The sequence below is a fragment of the Pyrus communis genome, chromosome 16, assembly GCF_963583255.1.
Source record: "Pyrus communis chromosome 16, drPyrComm1.1, whole genome shotgun sequence".
NCBI lineage: Eukaryota > Viridiplantae > Streptophyta > Magnoliopsida > Rosales > Rosaceae > Pyrus > Pyrus communis.
The window spans coordinates 1,833,024-1,846,186 of record NC_084818.1 but is presented as its reverse complement, the minus strand read 5'-3'; the positions used below and the strand labels follow the sequence as shown (position 1 = coordinate 1,846,186).

The 13,163-nt window shown below is 37.9% G+C and overlaps 3 protein-coding genes across 3 annotated transcripts; 1 reads left to right on the top strand and 2 right to left on the bottom strand.

Moving 5' to 3' along the window:
• Window positions 1-937: 937 nt before the first annotated feature.
• Window positions 938-3,208, top strand: LOC137720140 (reticulon-like protein B1). The gene is made up of 5 exons (XM_068459150.1): window positions 938-1,216; window positions 2,117-2,297; window positions 2,394-2,535; window positions 2,627-2,696; window positions 2,804-3,208. Exons 1-5 carry the CDS (start codon window positions 985-987, stop codon window positions 2,971-2,973), a joined length of 795 nt encoding a protein of 264 aa, XP_068315251.1. The 5' UTR covers window positions 938-984; the 3' UTR covers window positions 2,974-3,208.
• Window positions 3,209-3,809: 601 nt separating this feature from the next.
• Window positions 3,810-5,857, bottom strand: LOC137720138 (F-box protein At5g52880). Its single transcript, XM_068459148.1, has 6 exons — window positions 5,619-5,857; window positions 5,147-5,301; window positions 4,907-5,000; window positions 4,625-4,800; window positions 4,335-4,480; window positions 3,810-4,160 (listed from the first exon to the last, which is right to left on the bottom strand). The coding sequence occupies exons 1-6, from the start codon at window positions 5,801-5,803 to the stop codon at window positions 4,035-4,037; spliced, it is 882 nt and encodes a 293-aa protein (XP_068315249.1). The 5' UTR covers window positions 5,804-5,857; the 3' UTR covers window positions 3,810-4,034.
• An 841-nt stretch (window positions 5,858-6,698) lies between these two features.
• On the bottom strand, window positions 6,699-12,034 carry LOC137720139 (uncharacterized). The gene is made up of 16 exons (XM_068459149.1): window positions 11,565-12,034; window positions 10,947-11,068; window positions 10,754-10,842; window positions 10,605-10,640; window positions 10,251-10,344; window positions 10,086-10,128; window positions 9,901-9,995; window positions 9,721-9,785; window positions 9,133-9,629; window positions 8,939-9,026; window positions 8,695-8,820; window positions 8,021-8,589; window positions 7,797-7,932; window positions 7,641-7,709; window positions 7,404-7,535; window positions 6,699-7,306 (listed from the first exon to the last, which is right to left on the bottom strand). The coding sequence occupies exons 1-16, from the start codon at window positions 11,780-11,782 to the stop codon at window positions 7,193-7,195; spliced, it is 2,493 nt and encodes an 830-aa protein (XP_068315250.1). The 5' UTR covers window positions 11,783-12,034; the 3' UTR covers window positions 6,699-7,192.
• Window positions 12,035-13,163: the final 1,129 nt, after the last annotated feature.

Sequence of the window (13,163 nt, the reverse complement as noted above, 5' to 3'; positions counted from 1 at the left end):
CATTTTTGTTTTGGAATTTCAATACTTAAATTTTTTTTCTTTAAAAAAGAGTTTATCTGATGAGTCACTTTCAGTCTTCTGAAAGCCGAAAAGACTTAGAAATGAGTACCTATTAAAGACTCGTTTAATTTGATATCATCATAATATAAATGTGAGATTGGTAGAGGTGATGATGGTAAAAGGTAAAATCAAACTAAATGGGTCTTAATGGGTACCCATTAACAACACAATAGGTTGATTTGTTACCTCTAGACATTTCAGCCTACCCCTAATCAACACTGTGTGATTCACCAACAGTAGGCATGAACGGAACTCAAGAAGTATCGTTTGAAATGCAAACTTGAAATTTGTCTCCAGCCACTAAACAACCACTTGCGAAAAACTAAATTGCAAATAATAATCATATTGCAAGGGTTTATTGGTTTTGTGACCAAGGTCTTTCTCTTCAAACCAGTGCTTTTCGGGCTCAAACCTTTGCTCATCCTCATTGTTTCTTATTCATATACATGATGTGTATTTGGACATCTTTCCTGTACTTAATATTCTTTTATTGGTAAATTTTTCTTTGTAATTGTCCATTTCTTTATGGTTCGCTAAAATTAAAATTTAGTTGAAAAATTAACAACTCTTTACGAGTTCAAAGAAAAACCAACAAATAGCTCTATATAAAAATATTTTGAAAAATTAGAATTTGATTGCAATTTAAATTGCTAAAAAATGAAACATAATTAGAAAAACAATAAAAAGTAATTAAAAACGGCGAGTAATTAATTAAGTTGATAAGTCACGCCCACGCTGTGATCACAGAAGCCTCGGTTTCTTCACCATCTTCAACGGCCCAGATTTCATCTCCCTAACTTCTCGCTCTGAAAAAATAAAATTACAAAACCACCCCTCCTCCACACACACATTCATAACACTCGACATCAACGCTCTGGAAAATTAACACGTCCATTTTCCTCTCTCTCATCGATCAAAGGATCCATGGCGGAGCCAAAACCAACGCCCACGGCTGAATCGCTGATGGACAAGATCTACAACCACCACTCTTCGTCGTCGTCGGACTCCGACGACGACAAGAAGTCCAAGCACGCTGCTTCCGTCAAAGCCAAGGTGGAAGACGAAAAGCCGTCGGCGCGCGATTCCGTCAAGTCCAAGATTTTCAGGCTCTTCGGCAGGGAAAAGCCCGTTCACAAGGTCTTGGGCGGCGGCAAACGTACTATATTCTTTCCCTGTCTTAATCCGTTTATACATTGTTAATATAATTTTTTTTTTTTGCATGGATTTGATGGGCTGATCGGAAAATGTGGGAAATTACGAAGAAGATGAAATTCTGAAAGTTGATTTCTTGATCATTTTGTTCGCCTGAATTGCATAGAAAGTGAAAAATTTCTTGAAATTATTGACTTGAAAGTTTGAGAAATGTACATGAATCTTCGTCTGAGCGAGCTGATCGCAGTTTATTCATTCGATTTTGTTCTTCTTATTTATATTGTTGTATGGCGCAACAGAAATGTTTCTCCTTTGTGGCTAAAAGGTCACGGCTTCTGGAAATGGTGTCTTTGCAAACTAAGGGTAAGGGTGCGTACAATATTGAGGGAACGTACCTGATCCTCGCAAAGCATGAAGCCTTGTTGTTGGCTGTGGTTGTGGTTTTGGGAGGATTTGTTTGGCATTTTTTAATTGTTGATTTAAATAATTATTATTATTTATTGTTTATGTGCTTTCTGATTTGTGTATATGTATAGTTTGCCAATTGCAATAAACATACATTGATCGTGTTTCCTTATTTTGTCCGGGTTTCCGTAGCAATATGGACATCTTCGGTTCAAATTTGGAAAGGGAAGTGCTATTGGCGCTCCAAAAATCTCATTCTACATTCCTGATAAGTGTATTTTTCTTTTCAAATATAGAAAGTTTGGAGTGTAAAATAAGATTTTTGAAGTGGCAATAACAATTCTTTTTGGAAAATGGCGATTCATTTTTAATAATGTGCCTTAGAAAAGAGATTTTCTGGCACAGTTTTCCATTTGTGCGTTTATGAACAACGCCTGTGAGAAGAAACTTCGAAAGAAAATGCTGTCAATTGCGATCTAATGTTGGTCTTTCATTGCAGCTGCTGATGTCTTCCTATGGAGGAACAAGAAAATATCTGCAAGTGTGCTTGCCGGTGCCACTGTTTTATGGGTTTTCTTTGAGTTGCTCGAATACCATCTAATCACGCTGGTGTGCCATTTGTTGATACTTTTTCTGGCTGTCTTTTACCTGTGGTCCAATGCATCCAACTTTATCAACAAGTAAGGCGTTGGGGTGTTCTAGCTTTTTGTTTTTTCGCGTTTTTGATCCTTCATGCAGTACCGTATGGTCTTGACTTGACTACGTTACTTAATCAGGTCGCAACCACAAATCCCAAAGGTTCAAATTCCAGAGAAGACTGTCCTTGAGCTTGCCTCTGCTCTGAGAATTGAACTCAACAAAGGATTTTATGTATTGCGGGATATTGCATCTGGGAGAGATTTGAAGGCATTCCTCGGTGTAAGCTGATATTTTCTTTAAGTTATGCTGTATCCTGTATGTGTAGGTTTTATTTGATTAGACTCACTAGGTGTTGCGCTTCTGATATCAGGTTATAGCTGTCTTGTGGATTCTATCGGTGGTTGGGAAATGGTTCAACTTTCTGACCTTATTCTACATACGTAAGGACAGTTTCTTTTGAGTTTCAATTTTGTTCGTGCCTTTCTGAATTCAGACTCGGGAAACTTTCATTTCTGTCATTGACATCATCCCGAATTTTGAATTGCAGTTTTTGTGTTGCTGCACACACTGCCCGTGATTTATGAGAAATACGATGACCAGATTGATGCCTTTGGCGAGAAGGCGTGGATCGAAATAAAGAAGCAGTACGCAGTGTTTGATGCCAAGGTTTTGAGTAAAATCCCCAAGGGTCCTGTGAAGGAGAAGAAGAAGGATTAGACACATCATTCCGACGTTAAGCGTTTACCAGGCTTAGCATTTAGTCACCGTTTTTAGTCGAATCGTTAAAATTCCATTTGGTTACCGTCTTTCTGTGTTATGTTTTAGTACTGTCTGGTTGCACACAGCTTAATGAACATATGCGTTTTAGATGGATGCCTGGAATTTTCGCTATTAGTATTGTCTGAAAGTTTTTATTCTCTACGTTAGATTTTAAGCCTACTATTGGCACCTAGGCAATATTACGTCTATGTTCGAATTGATTCTTGTGGATGAAGTAATCGACCAAACTAATGAATATAATTTTATGTTTGGCTTATTTTTAGTTACGTCATTCTCTAGGACTCAACTTTAATTTCATTTTGCCCCATCAAACTCGATTTTAATTTTATCTTGTTTTTAAGACTCAAAAGTGATCATTTTAATTCATAAAACTTAAAATTCGCTTCATATTATCATAATTCTATTAATTCCATTATGTGGGTTTGATGTAGGTGCACCGGGTTAATTCTTAATTTCTTCTTTTAAACTTAATATTTTCTTATTGTTTAATGTTAACGCATAATGGAGATTTTTGAGTTTCAGGAAGAGGAGAGCCCACACGTCAAAACAGGACGAATTTTAAAGAGTAAAGTTATGACTTTTAAGTTACAGGGTAAAGTAAAATCCAAATCAAGTTCCAGAGAGCGTATCTAAAAATAAAAATGATACTAATTTTTGAGTTTCAGGAAGAGGAGAGCCCACACGTCAAAACAGGACGAATTTTAAAGAGTAAAGTTATGACTTTTAAGTTACAGGGTAAAGTAAAATCCAAATCAAGTTCCAGAGAGCGTATCTAAAAATAAAAATGATACTAATTCGTATAAACTATCTAAACTCGAAATAAAGATACCGAGTCATATAAGTTGTTTACTAAACACAAACCTAATTTTGTATGACAAAAGAAGTTCATTTATCGTATAAGTTGTTTACTAAACACATACGATAGGTAAGTTTTTATCGTATCCACATCCCTAATCAAGCATCTCTACACACTGGTATTCAGGTTTAAATGAAAGGTTTCACTGACTCTTGCTAAAGGGTCTTCTGTAGGCCCATAACCTGGAAAATGGCCCTTCATCTGAATCGCTATCACTGTCCGAAGAAGATACCATTGATATAGAATCATCCAACAGATACTCAACCACCTGAAAAAGATGAAGATATGGGATCGATGTAAGCTCACCGGAAATGGGACGATGGTGTTCACGTTGCCAGGTAACTAATACTGACTACTGTCGCAGCTAGTATTCATTGAACCCTACTTGTATTCAAATAGCTAAAACCGAAAAAACCAGAGCAAAGAGTAAGATAGAAAATACCTGACTTGGTGACACGGGCTTAATTTGCTGGTTTTCCGAATTTTGTCCCCTATGTTCATTTGAACATTTCATGTTGTCAAGCCAAACAATCGTGTTGCAGTCTCTACAGTATCCCCTACCGGATTTCAATTTCTTCGACGAGCTGCCTGAAATCCAAGCATATTAGGCAATGGTAAGAATTCATGACTTCACACCTGCAATCCAACAGGAAGCGGAACAATACACACACACACACACACGCATGTGTGAGCGTAATTGAAACTCTAGTTTCTAGGGAAGCACGAAAATACCTAAATATGCCCTTTTGAAGGCTTCTTTCCAAAATAGTGTGTACCCTTCTTCATCTTCAACCTGTCGACCACTAATTTTCCGAGCCTTAATCAGCTTATCATCCTCAGAATTCCTGAAGAAAGTAGTGTATTGTGTCTCCCACAGATGGTTATCACTTGCCGCTATGTTCCACGACCTTCATCAAAACAATCAAGAAGCATTAGACCCAATTGGTGATTAAAAATGCAGTTTAAATCAAGGAAACCAAATACGTGAACTTAAGTGAAGGAAATTGGGATTACCAGCAGACTAGTCCAACAGAGGCCAAGGATTGCATATCAAGGAAACCAAATATGTGAACAAGAACATCTTGTGGCAGCTGGGTTGAACCCGAAACTACATGGATAGGATTAGGAGGCGAAACAGTTAACAAGGACTACCTTCTTCAATTAACATATCAAAGAACGCAATTTCATGATCTCCAACTGACAAACTTCGAAAAATATTAAGATATGAGCAAACACAAAGTAAAATCTTGATACCCTTTTCTTCTTGGCGTGCTTTAGTGCGCCTCTTATGAGCAACCATTGCGTTCTTGTATTCTGCGACAGCCAGATTCTTCTTTTGCTTCGGCAACGTGGCCTCGGCACTCTGGAGGAGGAGATGGGCTGCCAAAACAGCATTGCGCGTCTGCATTCTAGCTTCCCAGAAAAGCAAACAACTTAACACAATGCAACCAGAAAGCGGAAACACGAAATAAATTCTAAAATTAACAAAATTTCAGCTCAATCCAAATTACCCTCATCAAAAATTTGCATTAGAACAGAAGAACAACAAACAAAATCTCAAACTTTCAGCCCAAATTGTTATGAAGTTTCAATTTTGAATACACTTATCTCAGAATTCGAAAAACAGAGACAACCCAGATGCCAAAATCCTCTACCTTTCACAAATATCACAAGAAGAACAAACAGAAGTTACGAATTTTGAGAAATGATAAGGAAAATAGCTTACTCGGGAAGGAGACGAAAGGCCGTGAGAGTGTCTTGGAAGATGAGAGATTGGAGATTCTTGGGGAATTTCTTGTAAGCGCCTCTGAGGATTAAGCTGAGCTCTCTGCAGGCAAAAGGGTACCTGTGGATTTTGGGCAATGACTCTTTGAGGACGAGTTTTTGGTATCTCTCCAGTGGCTTTGACATGCTTCTCCCTCTGAGATTCAATGGAGAAAAAAAGGAAGAAGGAGAAAGAGAAGAGGGGAAGGAATTCCTTCAGATATTAGTATATTACAATAACTCTGATGGGCTAGTTTTGTCAACCAATAATACGATGGGCTCTAATAATTTGATTGGGCTACCTAAGAAGGACCAACAAGTTTCCATACAACTTTCATTTAAATTTTTTATGATTGTTAGGAGAGCAACGTGTATGACACACTTCATTATAGTAGCATTATGTGGCAATGATACAAAAACACATAGAGAGTTAATATGTCTTTGTATTATTAGCACGAAATGCTATCATAGAGTTGTTCCTGTGTCATACAAGTCATTCTCGACAAAGAAGGAGACTTTCCAAAACACTACAAACTCAGAAACATGCCGATTCATCCACTACCAAAGCCGAAGACGACCCACCACGTGAAACTCCTCGTGGTCCTGTTTCGTTCAAGATCAAGCATTGACGGTTCTTGAAGAAACTTCAAGCCCGATTCAAGATCAAGTGTTCATTGCCTTTGAATTGAATTCTACTTTGGAGATCAAATTAGAGGAATATTCTTCTAAAAGAACAAACCTAAACATTCATCTAATGCAAATATTATTTGTACACGTGTTCTTCTGTTATTCATTGCAGAAAATTTTATGTTTACACTTGTATAGATGAAGATAATGTAACTTGGATGCTAAGGTAATGGCGTCCTAAACTAATCACACAATGCGGAGTAAGAAAGTTTAAAACATGAAGAGGCTCTCACCTTGGAATTCATGTTCTTGTTCTTAATTTTGATATTTAAATTCTGGATGGAACTGTCAGGCGTATGTGCTACTTTCGTTTTTAATAAGACATCCAATTTGGTTATAGATTTGCAATTTCACATAATGATAATTTCATTTCATATATGTATATATATATAATGAAAAAATAAAGCAAACTCTACATGCATAAAGAGCATTGCACTATCAAATAATTACACAATTTAAGAACAATGTGCACAAATGCTGTTTAAATTCAGTCCAAGTTTCCTCTCACCAATCTGAAAATCTCACAAGCATCTCCAAACACCACACACATTTTTCACAGAACATAGACTCAAAAATCCCAAATAACTGTGGCTATTGGATACCGTTAACCCACCCTCTCTTACATTTTGTACACTGATATACACGTTCCTTGTGCTGCAAGTTTTTCCTTCGCCGGAGGTTCAGAGCTGTAGCCGCTTCTAATTGATCGTCGCGTAGTTGCAAGCCGTCGAACATCGTTGCCTTTTCAGGTGGGGTTTCCATCTTCCTCGAAACCTTCACATTCTTCCCCAAAGAATGAAGCTGATGACTGGTGCCTAAGATGCCGGCTTCCCCGTGTGTACTAATATTTTACAGGAAGTAAGTTAGCTGTTGCTTCTTCCTCGAGCCACCCTCGCCAAACAGTTCATTCCACTGTTTCAGCTCGCTCATTACTGATCCCTCTGAAGCGAAACTCGCAGCAACCTGCATCGAACCACAGACATGCATAAAGATACATGCAGAACAAACGAAAAATGATAGTTTTGTGGATAGTGTACGAAAAGAAGGTGAAATTTGTTACCTGATTCTTTGCCTGCCTCATATCTTCCATGTTTAAGGCCCTCAGGGTAATTACGTGCTCCTCTTTCTCTTCTTCTTTCGGTTCTGAAGCTTCTTCTGTGCCCTTTCCTTTTTCATCTTTCTTCTTCTTTTCCTGTAGTTCCGAGTTTTATCAAAGTCGTTAAGCATTACTAGAATTGGGAAGAAAAACAATAAGAATATGCCGATGCAGAGGAAGAGTGTGAAGGTAGCGAATTACCACATCCTTTTGCCTCTCCTGTTGTATAAGCTCCCTAACTGGTCGATAAGCTGCTGTCACGCACAAGTTCTGTTTTTCCAGGATTTAGTTTTGTGAGTTCGTTATACTGATCACAATTTAAGGTTGGTTATTAATATTGTTAACTCGAAAACTAACCTTAAGATCGCTTCCGCTGTATCCTTCCGTCATGGTAGCAAGCTCCTTAAAGTCTAGATTTTCGACCTTTTCTTTCGAAAGAAGAGTTTTCAAGATCATTTCCCTGTTCTCGACTGAGGGAAGGCCAACCATGACTCTGTTCAATAGAGAAAAAGATTTTGAATTAGCATACAGTTAAAAAGAAGGAAGAAAAAAATCTGAATTAACACAATGTGGATCATTACCTCCGCTCAAATCGCCTGATGATTGCCTCATCAAGGTCAAATGGCCTGTTGGTTGCGGCGAGAACAAGAATTCTCTCCCCGGTCTTTGTCAAAAGTCCATCCCAGTGTGTCATGAACTCGTTCTTAATCTTCCTCATGGCCTCATGCTCCCCAACTCTGGTTCGCTGCCCCAGCATGCTGTCAACCTCATCCACGAAGATAATAGTCGGGGAGACCTTTGCTGCAAGTGTGAAGAGAGCTCGAACGTTCTTCTCATCTTCTCCAAACCATTTTGAGGTGATCGTGGACATCGAGACGTTGATGAAACTTGCTCCTGCTTCACTTGCTATGGCCTTTGCCAACATTGTTTTTCCAGTGCCAGGAGGACCGAAAAGCAATATGCCTCTGCAAGGCTTCAGAAGCCCACCTTTGAAAAGGTCTGGTCTTCGAAGCGGCAGCATGACCAACTCCTGAAGTGATTCTTTGATATCATCCAATGCACCAATATCTGCAAATGTGACTCCAATCTCATTTGCAGGGATAACCTCCGGCCTTATGCGCTTCTCAAATTCATTGTCAGGTGCCACTTCCTGCACAAACACCATGAATTTTTTATATGACAACGGAGATTTGAAAAAAATAGACATTGGGAACCATGTGGATTTTGTGGATAGTATTATTGGACTTGAACTTACTACTTTTGGCGGAGGTGGATTCTCGCTGTCCTTCTTCACCCCGGGACCAGACTTCTCAGCTTCACCTTTGTTTTCCGGTGCTGCAGTTTCAGACTTTGCACCGACAGCCTCTTCCCCTTCAGTTTCCTAAAATTTAAGAGAAATGGTAAACCATTAAGTCATCAGAAGTTAATAGCAGGTCCATTTAATCCGCGACTCAAAATGTAAAACATCAAGAGGTTAGAAATGAAAGTAGAAGAAAAACCTTGTTGGAATCGGCATTGGTCTCCAGTTTCAGAGAATCTTTCCCGCCAGATTTTCCCTCCTGGAATATACTCAATCCATGGGACAAACTGTTCCAGATTGAGAGTCGTAATTAGATAGATAAAATCATAAAACAGTCTGTTTTGCAGTGAAATATAACCAAAGAAATTATGATACTGAGAATTTGGTATCTACCTCGTCGATGATATAACAAGCTTTCCATTTCGATATTCTGGATCCTTGTTTTGCATCAAATGATAAGATATTGCCGAAATCACAATCTCTTCTATGTAGTTGCTGACTACCATTGTGTCTGCGTGGCAGATTGAACCAAGATCATCACATTCAAGATCATTCGCCGCAAGCACCTCAGCTATGTGATTTTTGTTGTCATGAAATTGGATCATCTTCATGTCTTCTTCCAGTTGAGCTTTCCAGCTGACAAGATGAGTCTCATCTTCCGGGGGACTGATCTCAATATTGTAGGGGAACAAAGCAGCAAGCTTCTCGTCGACTTCTTTGCAATCATCTTCAGTGTCTACCGTTCTGGAACCAAGTATCAACACTGACCCTGAAAGTCTCTTCAACATTTTGTTGAACAAATTGTAAAACCGCCGTGATTGGAGAAAAAGCTTCTCCACGTCCCTGAGGCATAAGATGATGGAACCAGTTTCGGACATTGAAGATAAGACCTGTACAAGAAATAATATGAATGCCTATTAGTACTTTACTAACATTTTCAAGCAATCTTACCTTGTATCTAACCAAAAGAAAAGATATTACCTTGTAAAGTGACTGCAGAAAAAGTTTCTCATCGAAACACCAGTTGTTCACGCGCTTGAGAGGAGCTGAAAAAATACGAAAGAATTACAGAATGATAAGTATAAATTTAAAGCAATTCCACTCATAACTAATGCACAAATTACGTTCTTAAAAAGCCAGTATTTTTCTGTAGGAACAAACCTGAGCTTGGCGAAGCAGATTTGGAACTGATGCTACTCATATCAGATGCAGAAGAGGCATTTCTTTGAAGCGTTCGAGTTGGCCCTTCTGTGCCCCTGCGGGTATAAGATAGCAGTGTTTTAGAAACGGGACATTTCATAAACACCGGCACATTTGATACAAGAATCAATCACCCAATACTGTACCTTGATTTGAGATCAGAAGAACTACTTTGCCAACATAATGCACCTGTAAAAAAACAATTAGTTATAATACCAGTGAAGCGTGGACATTACCAATAGTCACTGAACCGAGGACATGTTGATCAGAGGAGCTTTAACGAAAAGATATAGCCATATTTCCTTTCGTACCTTTAGTGTCCCTGCTTGAAGGGAGCATTGAGAAGGAACCGAGCAAATTGGACATCTGCTCCAATGTCACCTCTGAGATGGACCTTTTATGATGCTACAAAAAGAATGCAATGAATCAGGAAAGAAACAAAAAAAATCGAATCGAGCAAATTCGAACTTTTCCTTTCAATAAAATTGCAGTACATTGACAAAGATACATGAAGTGCAGAAATGCATAACATTGAGTTTAAACAAAAAAGCATCCCACCACATTTGGATCCAGGTTTCATCACTTGCTAAACTTAAGATGTACGCTAAGACTCTGGAAAAGAAAAAACACGATTAGTTCCTCAGTAAGAAGCAGAGAACGCTTACTGATTCTCTTTTGGCACAGCCGTATTTACTCTGTATCTGCAAACATGAAGAATTCAGATTTTTTAGTACTACCGTATTACGAGCCAAATCTAACTTACGTAAACATGTAAAGGTGACTGATATAGTACTGCTGTACTACAAATATTTACCCTGATCGAAAAATCAGTTATATCCAGCAACAGCAACTTGGACTCAAAGTGATGCGCTAAAGCCTTGGCGAGCATTTGATGATAAAGTTCTTTGGAAAACAAGAGATGAATTGGATTAGCTTAAGGAAAAGGTTAAGGTATGAGTATTTCAGCGGAAAATGCCAAAATCGGGTAACGTTTTCAAGTAGCATACCTGCAGGTCCTGAGAGCAAAATAGCTCTACTTGCAGGTGAAAGATTCCGGGTGTGCTTGGACAAGTCGGAGTGCTTCAGATGAACATATGCAGCACTTGTTAACAACATCCGAGTTCTCTCTCTGACATCGCCATCATCAAAACAAAAATTGTTAGATATGATCCAAAAATAAAACAGTTAAAAAACGAATCAAATATCAAATAAAAAAGGCTCAACATCCATACAAGCAAAGATTGGATTCAATAGCAATTTTGCAGAAGTACAATATCCATAGCTGAGGAAACTCATCATAAAAAAATAAAATAAAAAATAAAAAAATCCAGAAAAATTAGTATAACTATTATATTAAAGGCAGATATAATCCAACTTAATTAGTTTCAACTGGAAGCAGATTTTATGTGAACAAAATTTTACCGAGAAAGAAGATAAAAAATGAAAACTTGTGCAGAAAATCTTGGCATTTATGGATTGTATTGTTACAAAATTAGTAAGAAAATATGAACTTTAATAACATACAAGGAAAATTAGACATAAAAACACACCCATCTTCCATGTGATCCTGCTCATAAAATTGATGTAAAAATTGTGGTATTGAGTTAGAAACTCTCCAAATTTACCTTAGGTAATAAGGAAACTCCTCAAATGTAACTTTGCTGTCTCTGCCATCCACAACCTGCCTCATCAACTCCTGCTCAATCTGCTCCGCCGTCACCTCATCCGCCGAGCAATTACCATTTACCCAATTGCTCACAGCCTGCCCCGAACTCAATCCCAGCCCCACCCCAACCCCAACCCCAACACTCAGAGCAGACAGCAGAATGTGCTTCTGTTCCATCCTTCACCAACCCTTTTGAACTAACGCCAACTCCTTCACGGCAGAGAACGAAGGTGGCGCTTTTTCACCGGACTTTCAAGCTAGATACAGAGCAAACGAGATTGATATTCAACGAATGGGGAAGAGATTCATGAAGGGTTGGTGGGATTTCTTTTTGGACAATCAAGGAAACTTGGAGAGAGAGAGATTTGTTGTGTGTTTCTTTGGGTGCGTATGTATGTGTTACACAACACACGTCCGAATACAACGTTTGTGCTGTGAATTACTTATGTTCTTGGGGTTCTGTTCTGCAGCTATTTATAGCATGCCTATTACAAATGGACGTTAAATGCTCGTCCAAGAAAAGAAAAACCAGATGAAAACGATGGAATTTACAGTTTCGTTCTTTTTTCACCTTTGGTACTGCTTGTTTTTTTTTGACTAACCGGTCACCTCCAATTCTTTCTGGTGAGTTTTCCCTCCTTTCTTTTCTTTTCTTTTAACTTTTCAATTTTGCTTTTTTCCCCTCTCCTTTTAAAAGTAATTATTTTTCTCTTTTGCTCAAATTTTATACTAATATTGTTCTTAGGATTTTTCATGTACGAGCCCTTGATAACATTATACCAGAGAAAAATATTTCGAACCCAATAGTTTAGTAAAAGAACTCCAATAACTTTGTAATAGGAGAAGGCATCAAAGGGTTTCGCAATCTGAGAATCAATTAGAACATGACAAGTAGATAGATAAAAGAAAATTATTCTTTAAAATTTTATAGTTGTGGGAGATTTACTTTATTGTTTACAAAACTTAATATTTATCAAGAACAAGATATTGTCTAGAATCAATTTAATTCTTTGTTTTGTAGTTGGGGAGAAAATTTTGTATGTATTGGAAGCACTTGTCACGTGGTGTTGTTGGAGAATTTTATCCCACATTGGTCATATAACAAAATAAAATACAACTAATATATATGGGAACCTTCAACTTTAATATCATCGAGGTATTTTGTAATAAAACTCAATACCTAATAATAAGTGATTAAGTTAAAATAATATGGATGATGTTAGTGGTGTACCGTGATGAGGCTGTAAAGTTTTCACGTCGACTATTTGGAGTACACCGAAAAAATCTATCGTGGATGAGTGGGATGATGAGAATGCATCCATATTTTTACAGACAAAAACAAAACAGAAAATTTAGGGATATTTTAAGTTGTGTCAGCAGGTAGCATGCATGGGACTCGCAATTTGCATCTTGCAACTGTATAGCTGAGTTGTGATTTGGTTGGGTTCAACAACCTTTTCAATTATAATTTTCTTTTTCTGGCTTAAACAACACAAAACCATGTTCTACTATTTTCTTATTTTTGATACATGCTCAATTATTTTCTTGGGCATATACA

Bases quoted from the DNA above. Each gene is read 5' to 3' on its own strand.
- LOC137720140 (XM_068459150.1), top strand. From the start codon at position 985: ATGGCGGAGCCAAAACCAACGCCCACGGCTGAATCGCTGATGGACAAG. The intron at 2,298-2,393 runs GTAAGGCGTTGG...TTACTTAATCAG, and splicing joins GCATCCAACTTTATCAACAA to GTCGCAACCACAAATCCCAA. The intron at 2,697-2,803 runs GTAAGGACAGTT...TTTGAATTGCAG, and splicing joins TCTGACCTTATTCTACATAC to TTTTTGTGTTGCTGCACACA.
- LOC137720138 (XM_068459148.1), bottom strand. From the start codon at position 5,803: ATGTCAAAGCCACTGGAGAGATACCAAAAACTCGTCCTCAAAGAGTCA. The intron at 5,302-5,618 runs GTAAGCTATTTT...CTGGGAAGCTAG, and splicing joins GCCTTTCGTCTCCTTCCCGA to AATGCAGACGCGCAATGCTG. The intron at 4,161-4,334 runs GTATTTTCTATC...CATCTTTTTCAG, and splicing joins AGCCCGTGTCACCAAGTCAG to GTGGTTGAGTATCTGTTGGA.
- LOC137720139 (XM_068459149.1), bottom strand. From the start codon at position 11,782: ATGGAACAGAAGCACATTCTGCTGTCTGCTCTGAGTGTTGGGGTTGGG. The intron at 10,345-10,604 runs GTAAGCGTTCTC...TTCTTTTTGTAG, and splicing joins GCTGTGCCAAAAGAGAATCA to CATCATAAAAGGTCCATCTC. The intron at 7,710-7,796 runs GTTAGTTTTCGA...CTGGAAAAACAG, and splicing joins ACAGCGGAAGCGATCTTAAG to AACTTGTGCGTGACAGCAGC.